General features: G+C 48.5%; 2 protein-coding genes across 10 annotated transcripts in view; one reads left to right on the forward strand and one right to left on the reverse strand.

Annotated features, from left to right (window-relative positions):
* Positions 1 to 20,459, forward strand: part of RPRML (reprimo like) — a 29,616-nt gene extending 9,157 nt beyond the window's left edge. For 2 of the 6 annotated variants that reach the window (XM_044744658.2, XM_070483406.1), the window contains one exon: positions 1 to 20,459. The gene's annotated coding sequence lies outside the window, so the exon portion shown is untranslated. The other 4 variants (XM_070483407.1, XM_070483408.1, XM_014849420.3 and 1 more) reach the window with 4 other exon arrangements.
* GOSR2 (golgi SNAP receptor complex member 2) overlaps positions 19,800 to 23,917 on the reverse strand; it is a 19,573-nt gene continuing 15,455 nt past the window's right edge. For all 4 annotated transcript variants that reach the window (XM_044744657.2, XM_014849422.3, XM_014849421.3 and 1 more), the window contains one exon: positions 19,800 to 22,605. In XM_044744657.2, the coding sequence (XP_044600592.1) occupies positions 22,444 to 22,605 (162 nt within the window). In that variant the 3' untranslated portion in view covers positions 19,800 to 22,443. The remainder of the gene's footprint in view (positions 22,606 to 23,917) is intronic.

Below are 23,917 nucleotides of genomic sequence, written 5' to 3' on the forward strand. Positions count from 1 at the left end.
AATGGCGACTCCTCAGTCACGAATTAGAACTGCTGCTGCTGCTGATGATGATGCAAGAAATGAGCCACCGCCATCATTAGACAGACTATAAGTTGACAAGTAAAGCTGTTATTATAAGCACTGAAAGCAGAGAAAGAAAGAGAGGGTAAGGTTGAGATGGTGGACTAAATGCTCCAGACGCTTTACATCGTTATAAACATCAGGACAGGCATGAAAGAAAATCCATAGCATTGCTGGAAAACAGAAGGCGTGCCCACAGTGGACTAGAAACCATGAAGATTTCCTGGAAAATAGGTGGCAGATTATGTCATGTTGAAGAGGAGGCCTACAGTCCACAGATCACAAGAGACGGGAACAGCTCCAGGGGTACCCCCGACTGGGATGCATGGACAAGGGAAGCAGGAAGAGGCACTCCTGGGGTACACGGAGGTTGTAGTCAGAAGAACCAGCCTCCTCTCTCCTTGCCCCAGCACTTCTTGCCAGCAGAGGTAACTCAGGCTTCCCCATGGGCAGGGCACTGGAGGATACAGGAAAGGAGAAATTATTTATGCTCATGGTGAGCTTGGATACACTGAGCTGTAAAGATCAGGAGAGGTTTGCAATGGCAGTAACGTGGCAGAGCCACCCCAAAGACTGCCCTGGGTCCTTCATGCCACCAGCCCTGTCCACCCGGGAACCTGCCTTGTTATGCTCCTGACTGTGGACTTGGATAATGAGATTCTCTACTTCTAAAAATGTGATTTTATATTAATTTTTCTGCAATGTACATATGGGCAGTCACATGTGTACTTACCATAAGGGTGAAAAACTCCAATAAATTGCCATGGAGATGAAACCCAGAATGAGGTTGCCAAGGTAACTAAATTGATTCTAAAAGGCCACATTACCTTGGGGAAGTAGGAAGCTTCTGTCAAGGACTTGCCGTTAGAGGCCAGATCACAAACCTTCCCACCAGGGCCAGGTGCTTTTTTTTTTTTATTAATGTTATGATGGATTACAAGCTTGTGAAATTTCAGTTGTACATTTTTGTTAGTCATGTTGTGGGTACACCACTTCCCCCTCCGTACCCTCCCCCCACCCCCCCTTTTCCCTGGTAACCACCGATCAGATCTCCTTCTCAATATACTAATTTCCACCTATGAGTGGAGTCATATAGAGTTCGTCTTTCTATGACTGACTTATTTCGCTTAACATAATGCCCTCGAGGTCCATCCACATTGTTGTGAATGGGCCAATTTCGTCTTTTTTTATGGCTGAGTAGTATTCCATTGTGTATATATACCACATCTTCTTTATCCAATCATCAGTTTCTGGGCATGTAGGCTGGTTCCACGTCTTGGCTATTGTAAATACTGCTGCGATGAACATAGGGGTGCAACGGACTCTTGAGATATCTGATATCAGGTTCTTAGGATAGATACCCAGTAATGGGATGGCTGGGTCATAGGGTATTTCTATTTTTAACTTTTTGAGAAATCTCCATACTGTTTTCCATAGTGGCTGTACCAGTTTGCATTCCCACCAACAGTGTATGAGGGTTCCTCTTTCTCCACAACCTCTCCAACATTTGTCGTTCTTGGTTTTGGATGTTTTTGCCAATCTAACGGGGGTAAGGTGATATCTTAGTGTAGTTTTGATTGGCATTTCCCTGATGATTAGCGATGATGAACATCTTTTCATGTGTCTATTGGCCATATTCATATCTTCTTTTGAGAAATGTCTGTTCATGTCCTCTGCCCATTTTTTGATCGGGTTGTTTGTTTTTTTGTTGTTAAGCAGTGTGAGTTCTTTGTATATTATGGAGATTAGGGCCAGGTGCTCTTTCAGTTTCTTCTTATTTCTCCTTTTTTCTTTTCTTTTCTTGCCATCCCCAAAGGCAAGAGATCTAAATTTTGGAGACCCTGATTCAAGCTCTGGCTGTGCCACTAAGAAGTCACGGGGACCAGGCATCTGAGGGTCCTGAAGAGGTGTGAGGAAATGGGCTACGGGCCCTCCTCTCTGGTTGTCTGCTGACTTGCCTTGTGACCTTGGACAAGTCACTTCTCTCTGTTCCTGGGTTTCCTCCTGTGCAAAGTGAGGAGGCTGGACAAGATGGTCTCTAAGAACATACCAGTACTTTTGTCTCTGTCCCATGACGTTCTTTGCCTTGCACAGCAACCAAGCAGCCTCCCAAGTAATAAGCCTGCTGAGCTGTCTGTGGTGCTGAACATCTGGCTATTGAGCTCCCGGGCCACGTCCTGTTCTCAATAGATCCTGTTCTCAGCACTCCTAAAGACTGCTGGACTCAGGCGGCCTCCATTAGGAGTCTAGAGATTCCTTTGCAGCTAGAGAGGAGACTCCAGGGGACCTTGGAGTTCAGAGAGCACTGGGGGAGGAATCTGGAGACGTGGTCCTAGCCTGACTCTGACAATTGCTCTCAGCGGGTTTTTGGTGCAGCCACACCTCCCTGTGAAGCTTTGTTTTCATCTGTGAAACTGAGGCGGGGACTAAGATGACCCCTAGCACCTGATGGACCTGCAAGGGTCCCGGAAGCTTATCTTGATATGGGGGAGAGGAGAGCCCGTAAAGACGCAGCCATTCCCCACCTGTGCCAAAGCTGAGGCTTCTCTGGTGGTGACTGAGGGTGAGGAACAAAGCACGCTCCCTTGTTGGGAACATGTGTTCTTTTGTCCAGAAGAAAAGACAGGCAGTGAGCAGATGTGGCATTTACATTTTCTCAAATGACAACTAAACACTGAGGATGATTAGTGCTTGTTATGAAATGCGTCAAAACTATCAGAAAATCTCCAACTTATATCATCCGCCTACTTACCTGATCATCTTTCCAGAATCCACCGCACTCCTGGTAGCACAGGATGAAAACAACAAAGAGGGGAAAGCTGGAAGGGAGCTCACAGAGGAGGGATGCTGACTCTGAAACGTCTTGTGGTTTTCACCCTTCACCTCCCCCACTTGGCCACACAGTGCGATGGTTGGGAGTGTGGAGTCCATAATCAAGAAGGGCTCGAGTCAAACCCTGCTTCTGCTCCTTATTAGCTGCAAGACATTCTTTCCAAGCCTCAGTTCTTCATTGTAAAATGGAGGTGAGTGACACATACCTCTAAGTATTGTTGAAAGGATTAAATAACACCATTTATGAAACAGATGAGCAAGCACAGTGTATGGCACACATTGAGAGTGATCGTTTGGTTATCGATAGCTGCATAACAAACTACCACCAAAACTTTATGGTTTAAAATGGTAACCATTTTGTTCTCTCTCCTGGTTCTGTGGGCTGACTGGGCAACTGGGGGCCAGCTGGGCAGTGCTTCTGCTGCATGTGATGTCGGAAGGAACCGCAGCCATCTAGGGGTTGATGGGCAAGAAGTCTGGCACCTTGGCGGGAACAGCTGGAAGGCAGGGCTCAGCTGGGATGGCTGCACCTCTCTCCTACAGCAGGATGCTGTCCTTATTGCATTGCAGCTTTCTTTCTCACAGTGAAAAAGCAGGGGCCGGCCCAGTGGCGTAGTGATTAAGTTCACGTGCTCCACTTTGTCAGCCTAGGTTCATGGGTTCGGATACCACGTGTGGACCTACACACCACTCATCAAGCCATGCTGTGGCGGCATCCTACATACAAAATAGAGGAAGACTGGCACAGATGTTGGCTCAGTGACAATCTTCCTCAAGCAAAAAAAAAAAGAGGAAGATTGGCAACAGGTGTTAACTCAGGGCCAATCTTCCTCACACACACACACACACACACACACACAAAGTGCAAAAGCAGAAGTTTCCAGGCCTTCGTAAGGCTTAGGCTTGGAATTGGCATATTTTCTTTTCTGCCATATCCTGTTTATTAAAATGAGTCACAGGGCCAGTCCAGATTCATTGTGGGAGGAAAGACTACGTAAGGGCATGAATCCTGGGAGGCATAGTTCATTGCAGGGTGCTTTGGAAACTAACCACTACATTGATCAATAAATGACTTTTATTATTGGAATTCCATGTATGCGTCACTCCCTTATCCCTTTTTTAGAAACATTATTTCTCATTGGGTTTGCATAGAGTTATTGAACAAGCTTTTCTGACTAAATAGAGAAATTTAGAGTTACGTGGCCACTACCCCAACAATAGTCCTGTAGGATAGGTGTCACATTTCTGTTTCTCCCATGTCACCCCACAGGCCTAGGACATAGCTTTGCATACAGTAGGTATTCAATAGAGGCTGCACATTTTGTTGGATATTAATATTTCTGTACCAACTATATGTTGGTTAATATTTTCTTTGTGCATCTTTTCTGCAACCCTTTCCTTGCAAGTTTTCTCTGTCAACATGTTAGTATATAATATATAGCTGGATTAAAAAATATAAATTTTTACTGGTATGTTTCATCTGTTTTCATTTATTGTGATAACCAATTTATTGGGTTTATTTACACCATCTTATTTAGTGTTTTGTTTTTACCATTCTTTTTACTTGCTTCTTTTTTTCCCTCCTTTCACGCCTGCTACTGAGTTGGAAGGTATGGATTTTATTTCTGTTCTTCTAGTGGGTACCTTCCATTTTTAACAGCATCCTTGATGAAACAGTCTGAAATTAATCAATATCTGTGTCTTCATCCTGGACAAAACAGACTTCGAATGTTTAAACTCTAATTACCTCTCTCGTCTACCAAGTTTTCTTGTCTAGTATTTTATTTCCACCTTGTTTTTTTTAAAACTCTCCCCAAAGTAGTCATTATAAATATGTCTACTTGTTTTTATTTTTAAATTTACATACAGTAAAATTTGCCTTTCTTGGTGTACAGTACTATGAGTTTTGACAAATGCTTAGAGTTGTGCAATCATCAACACAATCGAGATACAGAACAGCTGTCCCAAACAAACCAACAAGCTTCCTCATGCTGCCTCTTTGTAGTCCAACATTCCCCACTTCTCTTAATGCCTGACAACCACTGATTTGTTATCTGTCCCTGTGGTTTTTCTTTTCCAGAATGTCAAATACACGGAATCATATGCTTCATAGCCTTTTCGGTCTGGCTTCTTACACTTAGCTTAATGCACCCACACTGCTGCACGTGTCAATAGTTCATTCCTTTTTATTGCTGAGTAGTATTCCATCCTATGGATGTATCACAGGTTTTTGAAATTGAATTTTTATTTTTACTGTCTCCAGTTGAAGGACATTTGTGTTGTATTGGTTTTTGGTGATTATGAATAAAGCCAACATAAATATTCATGTACAGTTTTTGTGGCTACGTGTGAGCAAAAGTTTTCTTTTTTCTTGGGTGAATACATAGGAGTGGGATTGTGGGGTCCTATAGCAAGTGTATGCTTGACTCTGGAAGAAACTGCCAAGCTGTCTTCCACAGTGGCTCCCACAGTCGGCATTCCCGTCAGCAGCATGTGAGAGTTTGAGTTGCTCCGCATCCTCACCAGCCCTCGTGAGCTGTTTTGTCTTGTTTGCATTGTCAGTTGTTTTCATCTTTTGTTTGTATGTGAGCCTTTGTAGCATGTGTGTAGTGGCATCTCATTGTGGGTTAAATTTGCATTTTCTAATGAATGACAATGGTGAACATCTTTTCATCTGTTTGTTTACCATCTGTGTATCTTCTTTGGTGAAGTGTCTTTCGCTTGCTTTTTAAGTTGGGTTGTTTGTTTTCTTATTATTGAGCTTTGAGAATTCATTATATATTTTGGGTACAAGTTCTTTGGCAGATACATGATTTTTGAGTATTTTCTCCCAATCTGTGGCTTATCTTTTCATTCTCTTGACGGTGTCTCTCACAGAGTTCCTCATCTCCCCCATCCAGGGCCTTTTTTCCCCTGCTACTGTGTCCCCAGTACTTAGCTAGTGCCTGCACAGCAGGTGCACCACAAATGCCTATTGAGCAAATGAAGCAGTGAGCGAGTGGAGGAGCTGTCTTCTGGCCACTGAGAAGGTGACTCACTCTGGTCTGGGTATTACATCCCTGGGGACACAGCCCCCTTGCTCTGGTTCTCTGTTCTCCAAGTGGCCTTCCCATCTGTATTTTGGTTCCCATGGTTTCCTGACTCCAGGAAAGGAATCCCCAGAGAAGTGAGCATGAGGAGTCCAGTGACTGGAAAGGCAGCCTCCAGCCCTTCCATTCTGAGTTTAGGGAGTGGCATTCCGGGTGCTTATCACTGAGTTTGGTCTGTCCTGAGTGGCTGGCCACTTTCGAGCGTCCTGGCCCAAATGAACTTCTGGACCTTGGACCCTACTGGCGCCTGGATCATGGTGGCCACTCTGAAGTCCACCCTGTGAGGCCCTGCCTGAAAGCCCAGCCAACCTTCCTCAGATGCCCTCTCTCTTGCATCTCTCTCTTCCTGGCTCGGTCCAGAAGGGGAGGGAAACAAGTCAGCTTCAGGGGTGGGAGGAAGGGCTTCTGAGGACCTCCAGGGATGGGAGGTCTTTCCATGGTTAGGGAGACAAAAAGGGAAGGAAAAAGTTTTGAGGTAGAGAGTGGGATGGCAAAGAGAGAGCTTGGAACAGCAACAGAGCTCAGGCAATGCTCTAGCTTGATCCCCTCTCACCACACTCCAGCGGAGGGGACTGCTCGCCGTGGGAGTTGGGAGGGAAGTTTTACTTCCAAATGTAGGCGAGACCCAGCAGAGGTTTTTTCTTTGCTCTAGAGACAGAGTCAAACTACCTCTTTTCTTAGTTCCCTCCAAAAAGATGAAAAACATCTCCTTTCTCCACAGTTTTTAATGCAGCCTGAGCTACAGGATCTGAAAAATAGTCAATTGCTCTTGAGCACTACCGGACAAAGAAATAAACTGAGAAGTGGAGGTGAGGCTGGGCATGGAGGTGGGGTGGATTTAGGTTTTTCCAAAAAGAAAGCGGAATACTTTTCCTTTTGAGCCAAACCTCTTCTTAAAAACATAAAAAGCTGGAGGTCGCACGCTTTTCTGCCTGCATCTGAACTCATCCTATCAGTCAGTCTGTCCATCTGTCTGCTGGTAGGAAGCGCACGATGCTTCTGCTGCTAAGTCACCTCAACTCACCTTCCCACCAACTCCCTGGGGCCACGCTCTAGGGCCCCCTTGCACTTCTGACACAGACTCACTTGTCCTAGGACACGGCTCTGCCTGTGGAGGAGAGCCTTGGGTGCAGCTAAGTTTGCTCTGCAAGGCCATACAGAGACCTCTGGTCTTTGCACTGGACTTGACTTGGGTGAAGCGTTGCCCATCTCCTGCTACCCACTCAGCCTTGTACTAGCTCTTCAAGGCAGGCTGTATATTTCACTGTGGGGGAAACTAAGAGGTCACACCGCAAGTCAGGGGGAGAGCAGGCTAGAGGTGGTTTCCCAACCCAGGTCACGTGTGAGGTTTTTATGGACAGGACTCAGTCTTCGGGCAGACTCAAACTCCCCAGAGCCTTTGACTTCCCAGGAAGTTGGGTCCATCCCTCATCCCACCCCAAGACCTCTGGAGGCCGGAGAAGTCTTGTCCACCAGGAGTGGGTGGTGGGAGGGGCGATGCCCTGATGGCCCAGTCCTCACCCCTGAGCTAGCACATCCTCCTGGGGTATTCCACAGTGAGGCCTCAGAGCAGCCCATCTTTAAGGCTCCTTCCAGCTCCTGCTTCCAATGGCTCTTGGCCTAGTCAGGCTCTGAGACGCCTTGGTTCCTGCTGTCAGCACTTCCCTCAGTTTAAGAATAAAAGGAAGCCATCCCCTGAGTTCCCACACATGTCTTCCACCCCCAGAGTCTTCTTTGCTAGCTCCTGCTGTTGCGACTGTCAGGAGTGGATTTTTGGGTAATTGTTGCCATGGAGACTCTGTCTGGAATTATTGTGCAAACATGTCCCATCTTTTTCCTTATTTGGTGTGTGATATGGATGCCTATAAAATGCTGAGGTCGGAGGCTCTTTACCTCTCTCCCTTGCCCTGCAAGTTGGTTGACCTGGGCCAAAGCTTCTTGGCAGCCTGCTCCCAATTCCTGTCTTCTCTGAGCCCCCTGGTGAGTCGCTACCAATGGAAAGAAAGTCTCAGACAGCTGAGGACAAGGAGACCTGCTCTTCATGGGTTGAATGGGGTGGCCCAGATCCAATGACATTTAACAGCAACTGGTCCCCCAAATGGAAGTCCAGCCTCCTGGAGCCATCAGCCCCTTGACGGGGAAAGGAGCCAGAGCCCCCAGCACCTTCCTCCAAGAGACAAAGCCTGGATAAAAGCTGAGGAGTCGTTCACTCAGATCCCCAACCCCATCCCCCTTCCACAGCCATCGCTATGCACACTGATCCCCGCTGCAGACCGCTGGTGAGCACTGTGCCTCTGTTTCCCTGCGTGCTCATCCTCCCACATGAAGATGACTGGATCATCAGCACTATTTTTATCATGTCTCTCTCCTCATTGCATTTTTCTACCAAATATAAACTCAACTTGCATTCAAGAGCTTCCATCAATTTCCTCCTCTCCCACCAAACCAACCAGCCCTTCCTGCCCTCTCTGCCTCATCCCTCCTCACCTTTGCTCTCTGCCCTCTCTCGTTCCAAGTCAGCTCTCCAAGGGCAGCCTCACCCACCTCACTCACACTGCCTTTACTCAGGCTACCTGTCCTTCCTGAATGGCTTTCTGTCTTTGGGAAATCCATTACCTTCCTCAAGACCCTATGTCCACATCGTTCCTCAACAACTGCTCCTTGTATAGCTGCTGTTTAAAAAGGCTTCAGTGTGGGGATGGGGGTGGGGATACACAGACAGCGTAGCGAGTTGAATAGAGCAGGAAGGTGGTATCCTGTCTTGCCAGCACTGTCAGCCACGCAGGCTCCTCCAGGGCTGCCGTCCAACAGGAACCGAGAGACAGTAAACACATGGCCGCCCCCTAGGTGTCTACGCGGATTTGACAAGCTTCCCAATAAAGGGTTCATCATTACACAACAGTCGGAGAACAAAGGAAATAAGAAAGCTTGTAATGCAGAATTCTGGCCTTATGTGGGGAGATTTCTGCTTATACTGCTACACAGGAAGGAACAGAATCTGAGTCAGAATATTACAAGCACTTTTAAATGACAGATCCAGGACTAATCTCATGGGCTGTAATCAGTTTTTTCCTGAAGGTTAAGATGGACCTTCCTGCTAACTGCTCACTCTTACCCCTCTTCCGCCCTACTCTCCATCTCAACAGGGTTATAGTTCAGACCCTACTTTGTTGTCTTGCCAATGAGACTTCATGAGGCATGGAGAGATGATTCTAGACTGCGCAGTTCCTAGTCTGATGTGAGGGGAGGCAGCATCCGAATCTAAGAGGGGAGTTAGAGCTCCTGCTCCCAGAAAGTTCCTAGGCTGATGGTGGAGCCACAGCCCCTCTTCTTAGAAGCTCTTCAGTCAGTCGGCAGGAGATGGGGTGGGGCAGGATGAGGCACACATAGTTACATCAAATGATACATCTAACCAAGTACAGCTGCACCAAAGTGTGAGCAACAGTAAGGAATCACAAAGGCAGGAGGGCTGATGGAGTTAAGATCCAGTTTGGAAGGTTTCCTGGAGAGGTGAGTACTGAAGGAATGGTTTGGTGAAGAGGAGAAGGGATTCCAGGCCATGCATTGCCTCAGTGGTGTGCTTGGCCTGAGATGTCCACAGAGAATTGGTGAGTTTGTTCCTTAAAGAGTAGTTCAGATATCAAGTCTTTTCAAGTTCTTATTTGACTCTTGTGGAGATAAGAATTTGGGGGCTCAAAGTCTATTTAAATTAATATTTATTGTGTGCCAAGCTTTGCATCTGGCATCTTATAATGTGAATAGCTTGGAAGAGGACATCAGAGACAGACAAGGACATGAATTCTATCTTGTGAAGAGTTTCCTTCATGACCTTTTCACTGAGAGAGACAGAAACTCAACATAAACCCGCTTAAGTAGGAAAGGGATTTATTGGCTCTCCAAATTGGGAGGTTCTGAGGCTTCAGGTATGGCTCACTCCAGGGGCTTAACTGATATTGTCCTCTCTCTCTCCCTCCTCTTGGAAGACTTCATCCTCAGGCAGCCTCTCCACACAGCTGTTAAGATGTCTTGCTCTCATAGAGGCAATGATCAGTTAGGATTAGTGCTAAAGAGGACAAGCCAGCTGAGTCTGTTCCTTTTGAAACTCTTTCCCAGAAGTCCCTTCCAGCAATTTCTCCCCACATCTATTGACAAGAACTGGGTGACATGGCCATCCCTAGCTCAAAGAAAGTCTGGAGAAGCTACTATTTTCAACTGGGCTTCCTGCTAGACCAATAAAATTAGGGTTTTGTTAGCGAGAACCACGGGGAGAATGGACATTGGTCAGGGAACCAGCAGTATCTATAGGAATACCAAGGAAGATTCTCATTGGCTCTGCATGGTCGTGTGGTCATCCCTGAGCTAACCACTGTGGCCTACTGACCAAGTCTTCTGATTGGCCAGGCCCTGTTGGAGGAGGCAGCCCTGGCTGAATCCCATGGAACAGATTTTCCACAGGAAGGAGAGATTATGTTACCAGCAGAAGGAGATAGGGCTTGTAGTCCAAAGAAGGGATGCTGGGCAGACAAACAACATACATCCACTACAAGAATTTTCCAGTATAGAAAGAAAATACACCAAAAAATAGCTTTAGAAAAAAAATAGCTTCAGGAACCTCTCCCTCTCCCTGAAGCAATATATACAAAGTTGTGTTGCAGGAACCAAATATAGCCACGTGGAGAGGATGCAGAGAAAAATGGTTTAGAAAGGAAGACTTCCTGGTGGGAGTGAACTTGGAGCCAAGCTGTGAGGGAGGTGATGCCTAGAGAGGAGGAGCAGGGAGGCAAAAGCACAGAAGGAAAATCACCACCCAGAGGCCAGGAACAGGGCTGGCTGGGAGCGGGAGTGTGAGGCAAAGCGCGGTGGACGAGCAGCTTGGAGCGCGCATTCTCCCACCTGCGCCTCCGGGGAGGCTGGGTTCCTCCCTGGCTTGGCAGCTGTCCCTGCAGTAGCCCTGATTAGCATTATCTTGGCCTGGAATATCGGGCAGATGGCGCAGGAAAGATCTCCAATGCTAAGCTCCAGGGGAGAGGAGGGAGGCGGCTCCGACATGGGTGCAAGAGGGAGCCACTGGGAGCAAGTTCCTGAACCAATTAAGAAGTGATTATATGGTCATTTTCAAGGGCTATGCCAGTTGCCAGGCACCTCCCAGGAGGCTTTGGCTGGCAGCTCAGCAATTCACTGTTAAACCTGGGATCTGGAGTCGTGGGCTGGTTTGGCAGCTGGGTGAGGAGCCCAGGCCCAGACAGCCGGGGTGGGAATCTTTAAAGATGAAAATGATGGATAAGGAGCTTGTGGTTTCCATGGAAACTGACTCTGGGTGGATGACACACGGTCCAATGGGTAACCCGTGGGGAGAACGCCATCTACCATCAGGCTTCACTGTGGGTGGCAAGTGGACACCTCTGGAACCTGCCGTTTCAGCTGTGCTCATGGGCTCTGTCCACATCTGTCTGAATTCTCTTAGGGGCATCACAAGCTGACAATGTGTGTGTCAGTTCATGTCAATATCTGAGGGGCCTGGAGAGAAAGCCCAAAAGCAAAAAAAGTCTTTGGCATGGCTCCTGCCACCCTGAGTTAGCTGTGCCTAGCAAGAATATGGTACAGTGCCAGGTCACGGGACTGTAGCTGGGGCGAGGAGCACAGACTAGGCCTACGACAAGCTGGCATGGTAAGAATGCCCAAGGGCAGCAGGGAGAAATGGCAGGAGCACTGGATTGGGAGCAGGTGACCTCCACTCTGATTCTAGGTCTGTTATACCAACTGGCTGAGGGACCCTTAGCAAGTCACTCTCCTCCAGAAGGTCAGGCGTGGTGGTCCCTCAGACCCCTTCCAGCTCCACTTTTCCTCTCTTCTGGGATTTGGAACCTGAGTGTTTTGATCTCATCAGCCCCACATCTCAGCCCACTGAACTACCCCACCACAGCACAGGGTGCCCCCCATAGAGCCCAGTGCAGGCTCTTCTGGCTGCTGTGCAGGGCCTGAGACAGGCAAGATGCTGGGGTAGCCCCATCCTCCCGGCCTTGCTGCTCAGGGCCATCTTGCCTGAGCTCAGGGGTGTCTGAGCACAAAGAAGGATCTTCTTGCATCTCACAGCTGCCCCCGCATGCTCCCTGAGACAGGGTTAATAAGCTGCCTGTTGCAATTATTCCTCCATTTCCAATTGGTGCTATTTTAATTGGCTCTTTCCTGGGACAAGTGTGAAGGAAAAAGCAATTTGCAGTGTAGGATTTTGGCTCTGGCACTGAGCATATACTTACTGATTCCATTTTCTGTCCCCTCCCTCTCCATCCCCTCCCTCCTGGCCTTATCGCTCCCCCTCTGCCACCTCCATCCCCATCTCCTCAGGCAGCCACCTGCTCCCCACCCTACAAGGAGCAGCGGAGAGTGTGGGTTGGGGCCCAGTGGGCAGGGAAGAGAATTCCCTCCCAAGAATTCTCTCGGGAGTGAGGGATGGGAAAGAGAAGTGATACCAGTTCTGCTACCAGCTCCTGTGGACCCTTTCAGTGACACTGACAAATACTGGAAAGCCAGCAACTAAGAAAAGGACCTGAAGTTCCTACACTAAGAAAGTGACTTCTTGCCTGTCTTCATACCATGCCTCCTCTGGGAGGCCCCGTGGCATCACTCTGGAATATGATTTCCTCTCTTTGACACACACTGTTCACTCTCATTTCAATCAACATTTATTAAGTGCCTACTGCATGCAGAGGGGCAGGGAATGAAGGAGGACAGAGAGTAATGAGCCTGCTCTCAGGTACACCTCATCTGCCCACCCTTCTCCCTGCCCCCGCCAAGCCTGAGCTCCAGCTGCTCCTGCCCCTCCCAGGGTACAACCCTTTACTCACACTTTTCCCAATGCTGAGAGCTTCCCCCTAAGCTGTCTCTGGGCAAGTCTGACTCAGCTGAGATTCAGCCCAAAAGCCTCCCCGACTGTCTCAGGTGAGCAGATGCTACTGGTACCTATGGTGACAGAGTTTGTGCATTTTATTGCTGTGAGCTAGATGTGTGCATTATTCAAGGGGAATGTGGCAGACTGTACCATCCAAAGATGGCCACGCCCATGGGTTTTCCCCATCCCACCTGTTCTTCTTAACACTGTGACTGACACTCCTTCCATGGGGTTGTGGGGGGCTTGTGATGCCACAGCCCAAGGAGTATGGCAGAACTCCAGATGCTATGTGACTTCTGAGGGTTGGTTGTAAAAAGGATACACCCATCTGGCTCTCTCCCTTGGGCCGCTCACTCTTGGAACCCAGGCATCATGCTGTTAGGAAGCCCTGGCCACACGGAGAAGCCTTGAGCAGGTGTTCTGGTGACAGCCCGAGCCAAGGAGCTCAGCCGACATCAAGCACCAGACATGTGAGTGAACCTTCAGATGATTCTCCTCCCTAGACTTGGGATTTTCCAGCTGAGGCCCCAGACATCACAGAGCAGAGAGGAGCCATCCTAGCCATGGCCTGTCCTAATTCCAGATCTTTAGAAACTGTGAGGTATAACTGAGTATTGTTGTTTTAAGCCCCCACGTTTTGTGGTGACTTGTTACAGACCACAATAGATCACTCATGCAGGCCGGGCCGTGTTGAATCACGTTTGCACTCCAAGGCCCAGCCCCATGACGGTACATAGTAGGTGCTCAATTAGTATTTAGTGAATGAATAAGTGAACGAGTGGATGAACTTTAGCAGGCTACAATTCCATGACTGTTGCCTCTCCTACATCCCTCTCCAGAGTTCCACTGCTCTCAAGGAAGCTAGGCAGTCCCAAGTTTGTCCTGGATGGTGTCACTGAGCCTTGAATCAACCACCCCGCAGCCTGCTCCAGCCCCACAAATTCTTACTGCTTAAGCTACTTGGAGTTGGGGTTGCTAGTACCTGCAGCCCACAGCATCCTCACCGATCCCTGTGCTGGACCGTTGTGTCCTCACCACCATTCTGTGAAGGAGGTCATTACTACCATCCCCACTTCACATATGAAGACACACAGGCTGAGAGAGAAAGAGAAAGGGCAAGTGCTAATAAGTAATAAAGCGGGGATTTGAATTCAGATCTTCTGATGCCAAACTCACTATTATGTCCATGACATTATACCTGTCCACAAATGAAGTCTAACTGGTGAATGCCTGTGGTACTTTCTTTGGGGATATCAGGTCCTTGACTAACAAGGGAATAAGAAGAGACCAACCCCAGGCCTTACACAACACTAATTACCAACAAGAAAACTTCAGTTACCATCTCTTTATGTGCCAGGTTGTGCAGAAGCACTTTATATACACTGCAGCATTCACTGGCTCCCAGCGACCCCATGAGATCGGCATTATTAATCCCTACAAGGTAAGAGATCGGAGGCTTGGGAGAGGTGATGTGACTTGCTCAAGGTCACACAAATACTCAGGAACAGAGCTGGGCTGCATACCCAGGCCTACTTGCTTCCAACCACTTAAGCTCTTCTGCCACCTTACAAATCACTTCCATCGACTGACAATATCTCAAGTACTGGCATATGAGTCACCATCATAGGGCAGCTATTATTATTCCCATTATACAGACAACGAAATCAGTTTGGGCAATGAAGTTCAGGTTACCCTGCTAAGAAGTGGAAAAGTCAAGATTCTAAGCCATGTCTGCCATCCCCATCACAAAGACCATCCCACCATCCCCATCACATTATGTTGCATCTCAGAAGATCACGTCCAAGGTCCTTGTTGGTCAGGACCTCCTAGGAGAGTTGAGCTTGTCTGCACCCCACACCAGCCTGACAGCTTCCCCACTAGGTCCCATCACCATGTCAACATCAAGAAAAGAGCTGTGGGGAGCTCTCAGGGTATGCAGCAGTGCCAGCCTCCCACACTGTGCCCATTTGGAGGGTTCCCCCACCTGTGGAGTCTGGGTTGCTGGGTGCTCCTGAGAGAGACTGGCTACCCAGAGCCCCAGCACACTCTCTCTCCTACACATTTACACCAAAGAGGAGGTTTTAATCTAAACCCTCGAGGCAAGGTGAGACTGGCTTAGGAGCCACCCTCCCACCCCCCTGCATCGTTCCTGAGCAGTGGCTCCTGGGTCCAGAGTCCAGGGCATGAGCAGGGAGCCTTCCCAGCATTTCTGGTTTCAGGATGACAGCTACAACTGCATTCACGCCAGGGCCTCCTGGCCTTCCTCCATCACCCCGCTCAAGCTTCCTACCCAGTACTTCCCGACTCTTTCCACAGGCCACTCCAAAACCCAGCCGTCTGAGACCTGAGCTCATTCCTGCCCTTCAAACCAGCTTCCCTTCCTGATTTCCCCAGGGCATCGGTCAGTACCAGCCTCCAGGCCCACCAATCCATTCTCTACCCAACTCAAGTCCTCCCTCCTCCAGGAAGTGCTCAGGCACCACTCCCGCACCTGTCTGAATGAGCTCTCTGCCCTCTGAACACACAGTCTCTGGTACCTAACCCACTTGCTTGGCACCTATCATTGCCCCATGACATCTCTTCTAATTATTAAGTCGACTTTTTATGTTAAATGGGTACAATTAACATAATGGAGTTGAGCTATTTTCTTTTCCTTAAGTGAACATCCCAGGCCTTCCACATCTTTAAGTGCTCTTCTCTCCGAATGGACGCCCTCAGAAAATTTATTCCAAGCTGTTTTCTCATCCAAGGAGTTGACCACAGCTCCATCGTAGAATTATGCTCTGGGGGCTGTCCTCTGCCACACGGGTAAAGGAGAGGGAAGAAAGAAATGGTTTCCTGGGATAAATGACTATGGACACCGAATTTACGCGCACTCCCTGCAACTAGCCACAAAGACTTGGACAACATCCAGGAGTACTCAGGCCTTCATCTTCTGATATTCAAAACAACGTGGAGAGGCCTGGGGCGGCGGTGATCACTCTACCCTCCTACAGAGGTCCCAACTCCCTGGTCCCTTGACTCCAGCCTCACACACGCCCTGGGCACAAGCAGCTCACAGCAGACCCTGCGAAAGGGGCCAGAGGTGAGCAGAGCCACAGGGTTGGCCTGCCCAAGCTGTCCTGGGTGAGAGAACGAGCAGCCCACTGCCCGGGCTGGAAAGGGAAGGAAGAGGGTTGAACTGCCTCCCTTCTGCACAGCCCACACCTGTTCGACTCTCTGGAGTTACCCACCAACAAGGATTCAGTCCACTTCAGGTGCCTCGGGCCTCTGGGCAGCAACCACTTCTCGGACTGGCTCTGAGCCGGCGCTAGGAACCTGAGCCAAGCAGATAACAGTGCGCCAACCCTCCCAGCAGCTCTCTGCTGCCTCGGCAGTTAAGGCTGAGTAGAGCTTATTAACACCCCCAGGTGGGCCTCTTCCCCACAACTGCTCCCACAACCCTTCCTCTCCTTCAGTCCTCCTGCGGCCATCACCTCACTCTCGCCCAGAAAGCCCTTCCTAGTTAATGCCCCCACTCTAAGCTTGTCTCTCAACCTTGGGGATTCTGCATGTCATTTGTCCTCTGGTTGTTTCATGTGAATAGTTCTTGTCTTTCCAGTTAAACAGGAATACTAACCCATCACACCTGGAGGGTATTTAGAGCAGTGGTTCTCAACCTGGGCAGCGCATGAAAATCTCTTGGAAAGTTAAAAAAAAAAAAAAGAAAGAAAGAAATCCCCAAACCTAGGCCACACCCCAGACTAAGTAGCTCCGAACCTCTGGGGACAAGACCCAGAATCAGGACTCTGTAAGCTCTCCAGGTGATGGCAATCAGCAGCCAGGGCTGACTCATTGCTTCAGACCTCTGGCATCTGCCACAAACATTAGGCCTTTCGGGCCCCCCGTCCACTCTGGGAAGGGATGTGGGACGGTGTTACCCCCATTCTAAGAGGAGAAAGATGAGGCTCAGAGAGCCCTGCCATGTGGCTGCTGCCAGCAGGGCTGGGACTTGAAGCCAAGTGTCTGCATCCTGGATTCAGGGCTTTTATTGCTGCCTCATGCCTCCTTAGTTCCTGCCAGGTGCAGAGGGCAGAGGTTGCTTCCAACCCGTCTACCGTGAAACAGCTAACCTGGTGCCAGGCATCTGCCAGGGCTCTGGTCGCTGGGGACTAAGGCACTGAGGAAGGAGGAGGGCTCCCCTGCTGGGCCTGGTCAAGCCTATGCCAGCTCTCCAGGGGTCATCTCCATGTCATAGGAGCCCCGGAGGAGGGGCCGGTGAGACCCCACTAATGGAACCACTAGGTCAGAAGGTCAGCCTCCGAGGCCACAGTCCCCTTCTTCCTGGTTGCCCTGCGTTAGTCACAGCTGTCTTAGCCTTTAGCGTCTCAAAGATGACCAACTATCCTGGTTTACTCAGCCTGAGGAGGTCACCAGGATTCAGGCCTTTCAGCTTTAAAACCAGAACAAATTGGTCACCCTTCTCTCTCTCCCCACAGTCCTGGTTGACGCATCTTTCCTCATGGGGTCCCATGCCTCTCCTCCTTGTACTTTAACCATGGCTACTGTTGAGAGCCTATGAGCACATGGCTAGTGGCATCAGTGGCCTTGAACCTTCTGGCCCCCTCCTGGCCTGGCACAACAGCTCTGCTGAACCATTGCCCTCATTTCTCAGAAGTCTGTTACCCACATGAGCTGGGCTCATCAAGTGTCCTCCTGCAGGCCACTGACCCAATAGCTACTGGACGCTTAGTGCATGCACAGGATGCACAAAGGTCCCCTAGTGGGGACACACCTGAACACACCATTCCCCAGGAAACATGCAGTACTAGAGGTACATCTGGGGGAGGACAGCAGGCTTCTTGGAGGTGACGTGGATTGCAGGGGTGTCTGCAGCACATCTTGTGCAAAGGTGGCATGTTCAGAGGCCAAGCAGTCCAGGGAGGATGGAGAACGGGGCGGGTGTGTGTGTGTGTGTGTGTCTGTGTGTGTGTGTGTGTGTCTGTGTCTGGAAGGTACTCTGGAGGGGGCAGTGAAAGGCTGGCCTGTCACACTAAGATGCTTTACTCAGCAGACACAGAGACATCAGTCAATGAGGGGGGCTCACTGGGCCAGGAAGGACGTGGCCCCTTCCCAAACCAGATGGGAGAATTCGGCTTCACCACCCCTCTCCCCCGCTGTCTAGGGCAGTGGTTCTCCTGGTAGGGCCAGAGGGAAGGCTGCAGGAGGCTCCCTTACCTTGGGTAAAACTCTCTTGTGCTGGAGCCATCTTCCTCACCCTTGTCTACACATTACTATCGCCTGGACAACTCCTAAAACTCCCAATGCCAAGGCTGCACCCCAAGCCAATGAAACAGAATGGATCAAGGTAAGACTCACACATGGGTATTCTTAAAAGTTCCGGGGGTGGGGGAGGGTTCCAAGGTAGAGCCAAGGTTAAGACCCCTGTGCTAGAGGGACACAGGGAAGAGACAGGGAGGGCCTGCTCACAGAGCCCCTGTGTCGGGGAACTTACCAACTGTTCTTGAGGGGCCGAAGACCTGCCAGATCCCCCCACCCCCATCCCATTTCCCACCTCTCCCATGTGCCACATGAAAGGACACAAGAAGGGGACAAGGAATGAACACTCTTTGAGAAGCGTTTTCTACGTTTGTTTGCAACATGCCCATCTACCCACGTGATAAGGGAAGGACTGGAGAGGCCTAGAAATTAGAACTTGAGAGGTCATTTTGGCCATACTCTGAGAGCTCCAACAACAGCTCAGAGCTGCTACTCAGCAGGGAATTTTGCATCTAAAAAGAAACCAAACCAGATCTGCAGGTGTTTCCTCCTCTCCCAACACCAGGCCTAAGGCACAGAGCAGAGGTCTGGGCAGAGCAGCCACAGGGTTCTGTCGCTCCCTAGTGGCAGGACCTGAGTACAGCTCCCATTCTCCACTTCTAACAGCTCCCTGCCAAATCCCCTCTCCCCTTCAACTGGGAAATATTTCAGGAGAACCTGCCATATAAGGCGCAAGAAATGCCCTACAGTCCTATACTCAATCCTGGCAGGCTGCTGTGGTCTCTGGCACCTCACACCGAGCAGAGGAGGCAGGTCGGTGCAGTGGGTATGAACTGGGGCTATGAAGCCAGACAGACAAGGGGCCAGCTCCTCCAGGACTCCCTGTGGGGCCTTGGGAAAATCACTACAGCTCAGCCTCTTCATCCGCCCAATGGGGTTAATACAGGACCTCACTCACAGGGTTGGTCAGGATTAGAAGGACGGCCCAGGAAAACAACCGTGCCTGACTTCCAGTAAGGGCCACAAGCAAGCTCACAGGTCTGGGTTTTCCCCTGAGCAAATATGACAGCCCCATCTCCCATTTAGACAGTAACAGATGACGCTTCTCTCTCTGCTCTGGCTGCTGGGGCTCAGTGCGAGGTTGGGCATTCCCCAGAGCACTGCCGCGGGGCTTCGTGACCAGCGCGTGAGCTTCTCTTCCTCGGTACTGATGTTCTACTCTGATTTGCTCTTGGTCTTCACTTCTTCCTACTTCGCTGTTTAGGTATTTCCTATACGTCTCCTCAAATCTTTTCCGGAATAAGATAGGATATAAACAAGTGAGACTTTATTTTAGACTTGGTAAGTTTTGTTCTTCCCACAGATATGCTGAGCTAGTTCAGTATATATTTTCAAATCCTACTATCTTTAAGACAAAAGCCTTCTGTCTAAAAGACAGTGGTTCTAAAAATACACACATCAGAACTACCTTAGAGACTTAAAACATATTCTAATTCAGAAGGTTTGGGGTAGGCCCAGGAATCTATCATTTTTAAAAAGTTTCCCAGCTGCTTCTGAGGCAGCAAGTCCAGCCCCTGGCCACGGAGCAGTGTTTGAGAATCTCTGGCCTGGAAACATAAAAAAGGGGTCATTAGTGAAAACAATAAACGTCAAATTCCTTTACAAAAATATAATTTTCTAAATAAAATAAATCTCACTTTATTCAACTGATGTGTTTCAAAAACAATGGGTGTCAATCCGAATCTGCAAATCAAACCCATTTAAACTCATCAGGGCAAAGGACTTAGGAAAAATCCTAGCAGTGAAGGCTTCTGTAAGATCGAGACTCTCCTACTCACTTGGTCTTTGAGTGTGGCTTTTCTTAGGGGGTCACACCTAGAGTAAAGGTCCACTGAATGAAGATATTCCCAAGTTCCTTGACACCCATCTGTCTTAAAACACAAGAGGCACACCAAAATCCTGTGTGTACAGACAGCAGAGGCTTTCTGGAGATTCTTGAACCAGCGCGACCTAAGAATTCACCCCAACTCCACTAGAGGGTGCTCCTTCCCTGGCCTGGAACGCTTCCCTACATTGGGGACTGTGGAGATAGAAGCATCCACTTGGCCAAGGTGTGTTTCTCACAGGTCACTGAAAGCCATTGTGAAAGAGGGAAGGCAATCACACGATGACATGAGGTCTCAGTGACCTTGGGTCTCCACACTGTGGCTGCCGTTCCTTAGCCCCGGGCAGTAAGGACCCACAAACTGCCTCCACCATTTTTATTACAAAGTAGGGAGAATGGCTCTGAAGGTGCAGCATGAAGGAAGGCCTTACTTCTGGTTCATCAAGGCCAACAATCACTACAAAGGCGAGTGTGGAGCACACTGGTGTTCACTACAAATAGATGTCACATCAGCCAAGGGAGGGTGGGGGGAGTTTCCTCCTCCCACAGTTCAAGTCCAAATGGCTTAGCTGCTCCTTGTCCACCTCCCCCCAAAGTGTGCTGTCTGGCAGGATCCTCAGTTGCCCAGCACTGCGCAGTTTGAAAATCCATTTTATGGACTGCTAAGAGCCCTCTGCTGGGTCCCTGGGAGAGGAGGGGTGCTGGGTGTGAAGGAAATTTCAAACTGTGCCTCCCCAAAGTTAGATTAGGTCTGAAGATGCCTGAATCCCTCTCTCCACCCTCCAGGCCACAGTTTTCACTCTGGCAAGGCCTTCAATCCTTTCACGAAGGGGTCACAGATTCCCCCTTTCTTGGAAACCCAGGTCCCCTGTTTAGCCCAGAGGGGTAGGAGCAATAGTGATCTCACCAAAAGTGTGAAATCAGTAACCAGGAAACTAATGTTAAAAATCTGTGACAATTAAGAAACATTCATCAAAAGGGGATCCACGCCACAGATGTGCCTGAAAAGACCAATACTGCTACAGAAACAGGTGGGAGGTAAATAAGGGAAGTGGAACAGAACACATACAGAAAAGGGAGGACAGAAGATAGTCCAAACGACAGGAAGCACAGACAGGAAGTAGGTGGGGCAAGACGATCAAGGTGGGGTTAATATTGACCAGGTTTCCAGTGTTTCTGGGAAGTTTTGAGTGTTATTTTTTGTATTGCCATGAGGCTACTGAGTCTAGGGCTGGTAAGGCCTGTTATGATAGATGAAAAAATTTGCTAACCAGGTCTTTCTGGTACTTTCAGCAATTAATCTCATTAAACAGACTGGCTTTAAAATAAATTCCACAATACGCTGGGTATTGATACAGACTTAATCCAGGATTGGTCACAGAAAGAAAAAGGTCCTGGTCCCTGAAAATAGTCTCACAAGGACATACGCACCAGGGACATCTCCAGGGTGGCCTCTGCCCACACTGGCCAGGGAGAATGGGGGCTTGGTGGGCAGTTGCTACTACATTTCAAGGAAGGGAAGAGAGCCAAAGAATTAGAGATGCTAAGACTAGAGATAAGACTGTAATTGACAAATTACTAACCTTTTCTCACAGCTACTTTCTAAGGGGCAAAGCCTCACCAAAGCCTGGGCATGGGTGCCAGGCTGCATTCTTGGAACCTTAAAAGCCAACAATTCTATTAACTGGAAAAAAATCAGTGACTAGGGTCTTCAGTCTCAAGACTGAACACTCCCAGGAATAGCAGGGGCCTCATTTTAGAAAGGAGAAACACCCAACGATTGTAATGTGGAAAGTCTTACTCATTGTCAGTAACAGCGTCAATGCCTCTGTTTCCTCTAGGTAGCTGCTTCCAGGGAAGGATGACAAGTATTAGCAGTCAGTCATCTGTACGTCATTTGGGGCAGAGGGGGGAGGGCATGTGAATCCATTTACTATACTGGGCACATAAAAAGAGGGTCTCTTTCTCTTCCTCTCTTCACTTCTGCTCCAGCCTAGGAGCCAGAAAGCCTGGATGATGACCAAGTGTGGACAATCCTGTCCACAAGGCTCACCATGAAAGTCCTCTTGGGGCGTGCATCAACTCTGTGGACAAAACCACCAAAGCCATTCTCTTCCTCCCCCTTCCTTCTTCATCCCTTACCCTTACATCACTTCCTCCCCCAGTGAGAGTGACAGTAACAGTGAGAGAGAACAGGTACTTCTTTCATTTCCTAAGCACCACGCATCTTGGTAGCACTAACTTCCCCTCCAAGATGTACAGAAAACAGAGCAGGTTTGAAATTCCCACCAGGTTACAGATCATAATTACTTCCAAGTGGTCTTCACAGTTAAGACGGACATACATTTCAAAAGGTAGCCTCTGGGCCCCCTCTCTCACACACACTCTCACGCAGTGGGAATGCTGTTCAGTTGCTGGGCTTGGCCGGCTCACGTCAGGTACTGCACCACCAGGAACATGACCACGCAGGTGAGCAGCATCCCGCCAATCATGAAGTACTTGTCCTGGAAAGCCCGCTTCTCAATGAGCCGCATCACTGTGTTGGACAAGCCCAGCATGTTGGCAATGTCAAGGATCTTCTTCTGAGTCCCCTGGGGCAGACATAAAAAGAAAGAAAAACAAAGATCAACTCGTTTTGCCCAGGGCGGGTGAATGTCATTACAAGATGGGGCTTTCTTGGTCACGCCTAAAACATATAAAAAGCAGCATCAACAGGTACATACTCCTTTCATATGGTCAAATGACTTCTGATCAAGGTGCCAGAACAATGCAAGGGGGAAAGAAAAGTCTTTCCACAAATGCGCTGGAACAACTGGTTATTTAATAACTATCCCATATATGTATCATATACATACATATGTCTCGTAAATATCACAGATATGTACACAAAAGAATCTTCGATTCATATTATACACAAATATTAATTTGAGATAAATCATAGAATTAAACATAAAAGCTAAAACTATAATAAAGCTTCCAGAAGAAAACATAGGAGAGTATCCAAAAACTGGAAACAATCCAGGTGTACACCAACCAGAGGATGGATTAATAATTTATGATATATCTGCACAATGTGATACTGCTCAGTAATAAAAAGGACCTAATTACCAACGTGTAACAACATGAATGAGCCTGGAAAACATTCCGGAGAGGAAGAAGCCACATATTAAATAGTAATACAAATACTTTTATATGAATTTCAGTAACAGGCGAAACTAATTTATAGTGAAATAAATCAAAATGGTGGTTGCCAGGGGAGGGGCAGACTGACCGGGAAAGGGCACGAGGATCTTTCAGGGGTGATGAAAATGGTCTAGTCTTGGTAGCAATGTGAGTTACAAAGGTGTATGCATTTGTCAAAATTCAATGACCTGTACAAATAAGGTCTGTATACCTCACTGTATGTATATTATACCTCAATAAAAAAATTTAAATTAGAATATTTTATATTAAAAAAAAAGCTAACATCAAAAACCTCTGCTCTGCTCCCTAGCTCCAAAATCCTTGCTATCAGCCTGTGCACTTTAGAAACCTCGGGGATTCTGCTGAGGACAATGGGTGTGAGTCAGTGTCCATGTCTACAAGAGGGTTTCAAAGTGGGCAAGATGGAACAACAGAAACACCAGACGCCAACACAGACAGACACCAACACAACGACCTAAAACTCCTTACATAAATATCACCACCCACCATCAAAAATAAAAAGGTATTTTATTCCTAAACCAATAGCCCAAACCACCCAGCCTGACCTTCCTCTCTGCTTCCTAATTTTCATTTTTATGCACATTCAGTTTCTTCCGAGGTAACAAATAGAAATGAATGCTGGCCAGACCCCAACTTACTTTTCACACAGCACCAATTACATTTGTATGGATGGCATCTAACCTAAGGCCCCGCATCCAT

This window comes from Equus asinus, chromosome 13 (genome assembly GCF_041296235.1).
Source record: "Equus asinus isolate D_3611 breed Donkey chromosome 13, EquAss-T2T_v2, whole genome shotgun sequence".
NCBI lineage: Eukaryota > Metazoa > Chordata > Mammalia > Perissodactyla > Equidae > Equus > Equus asinus.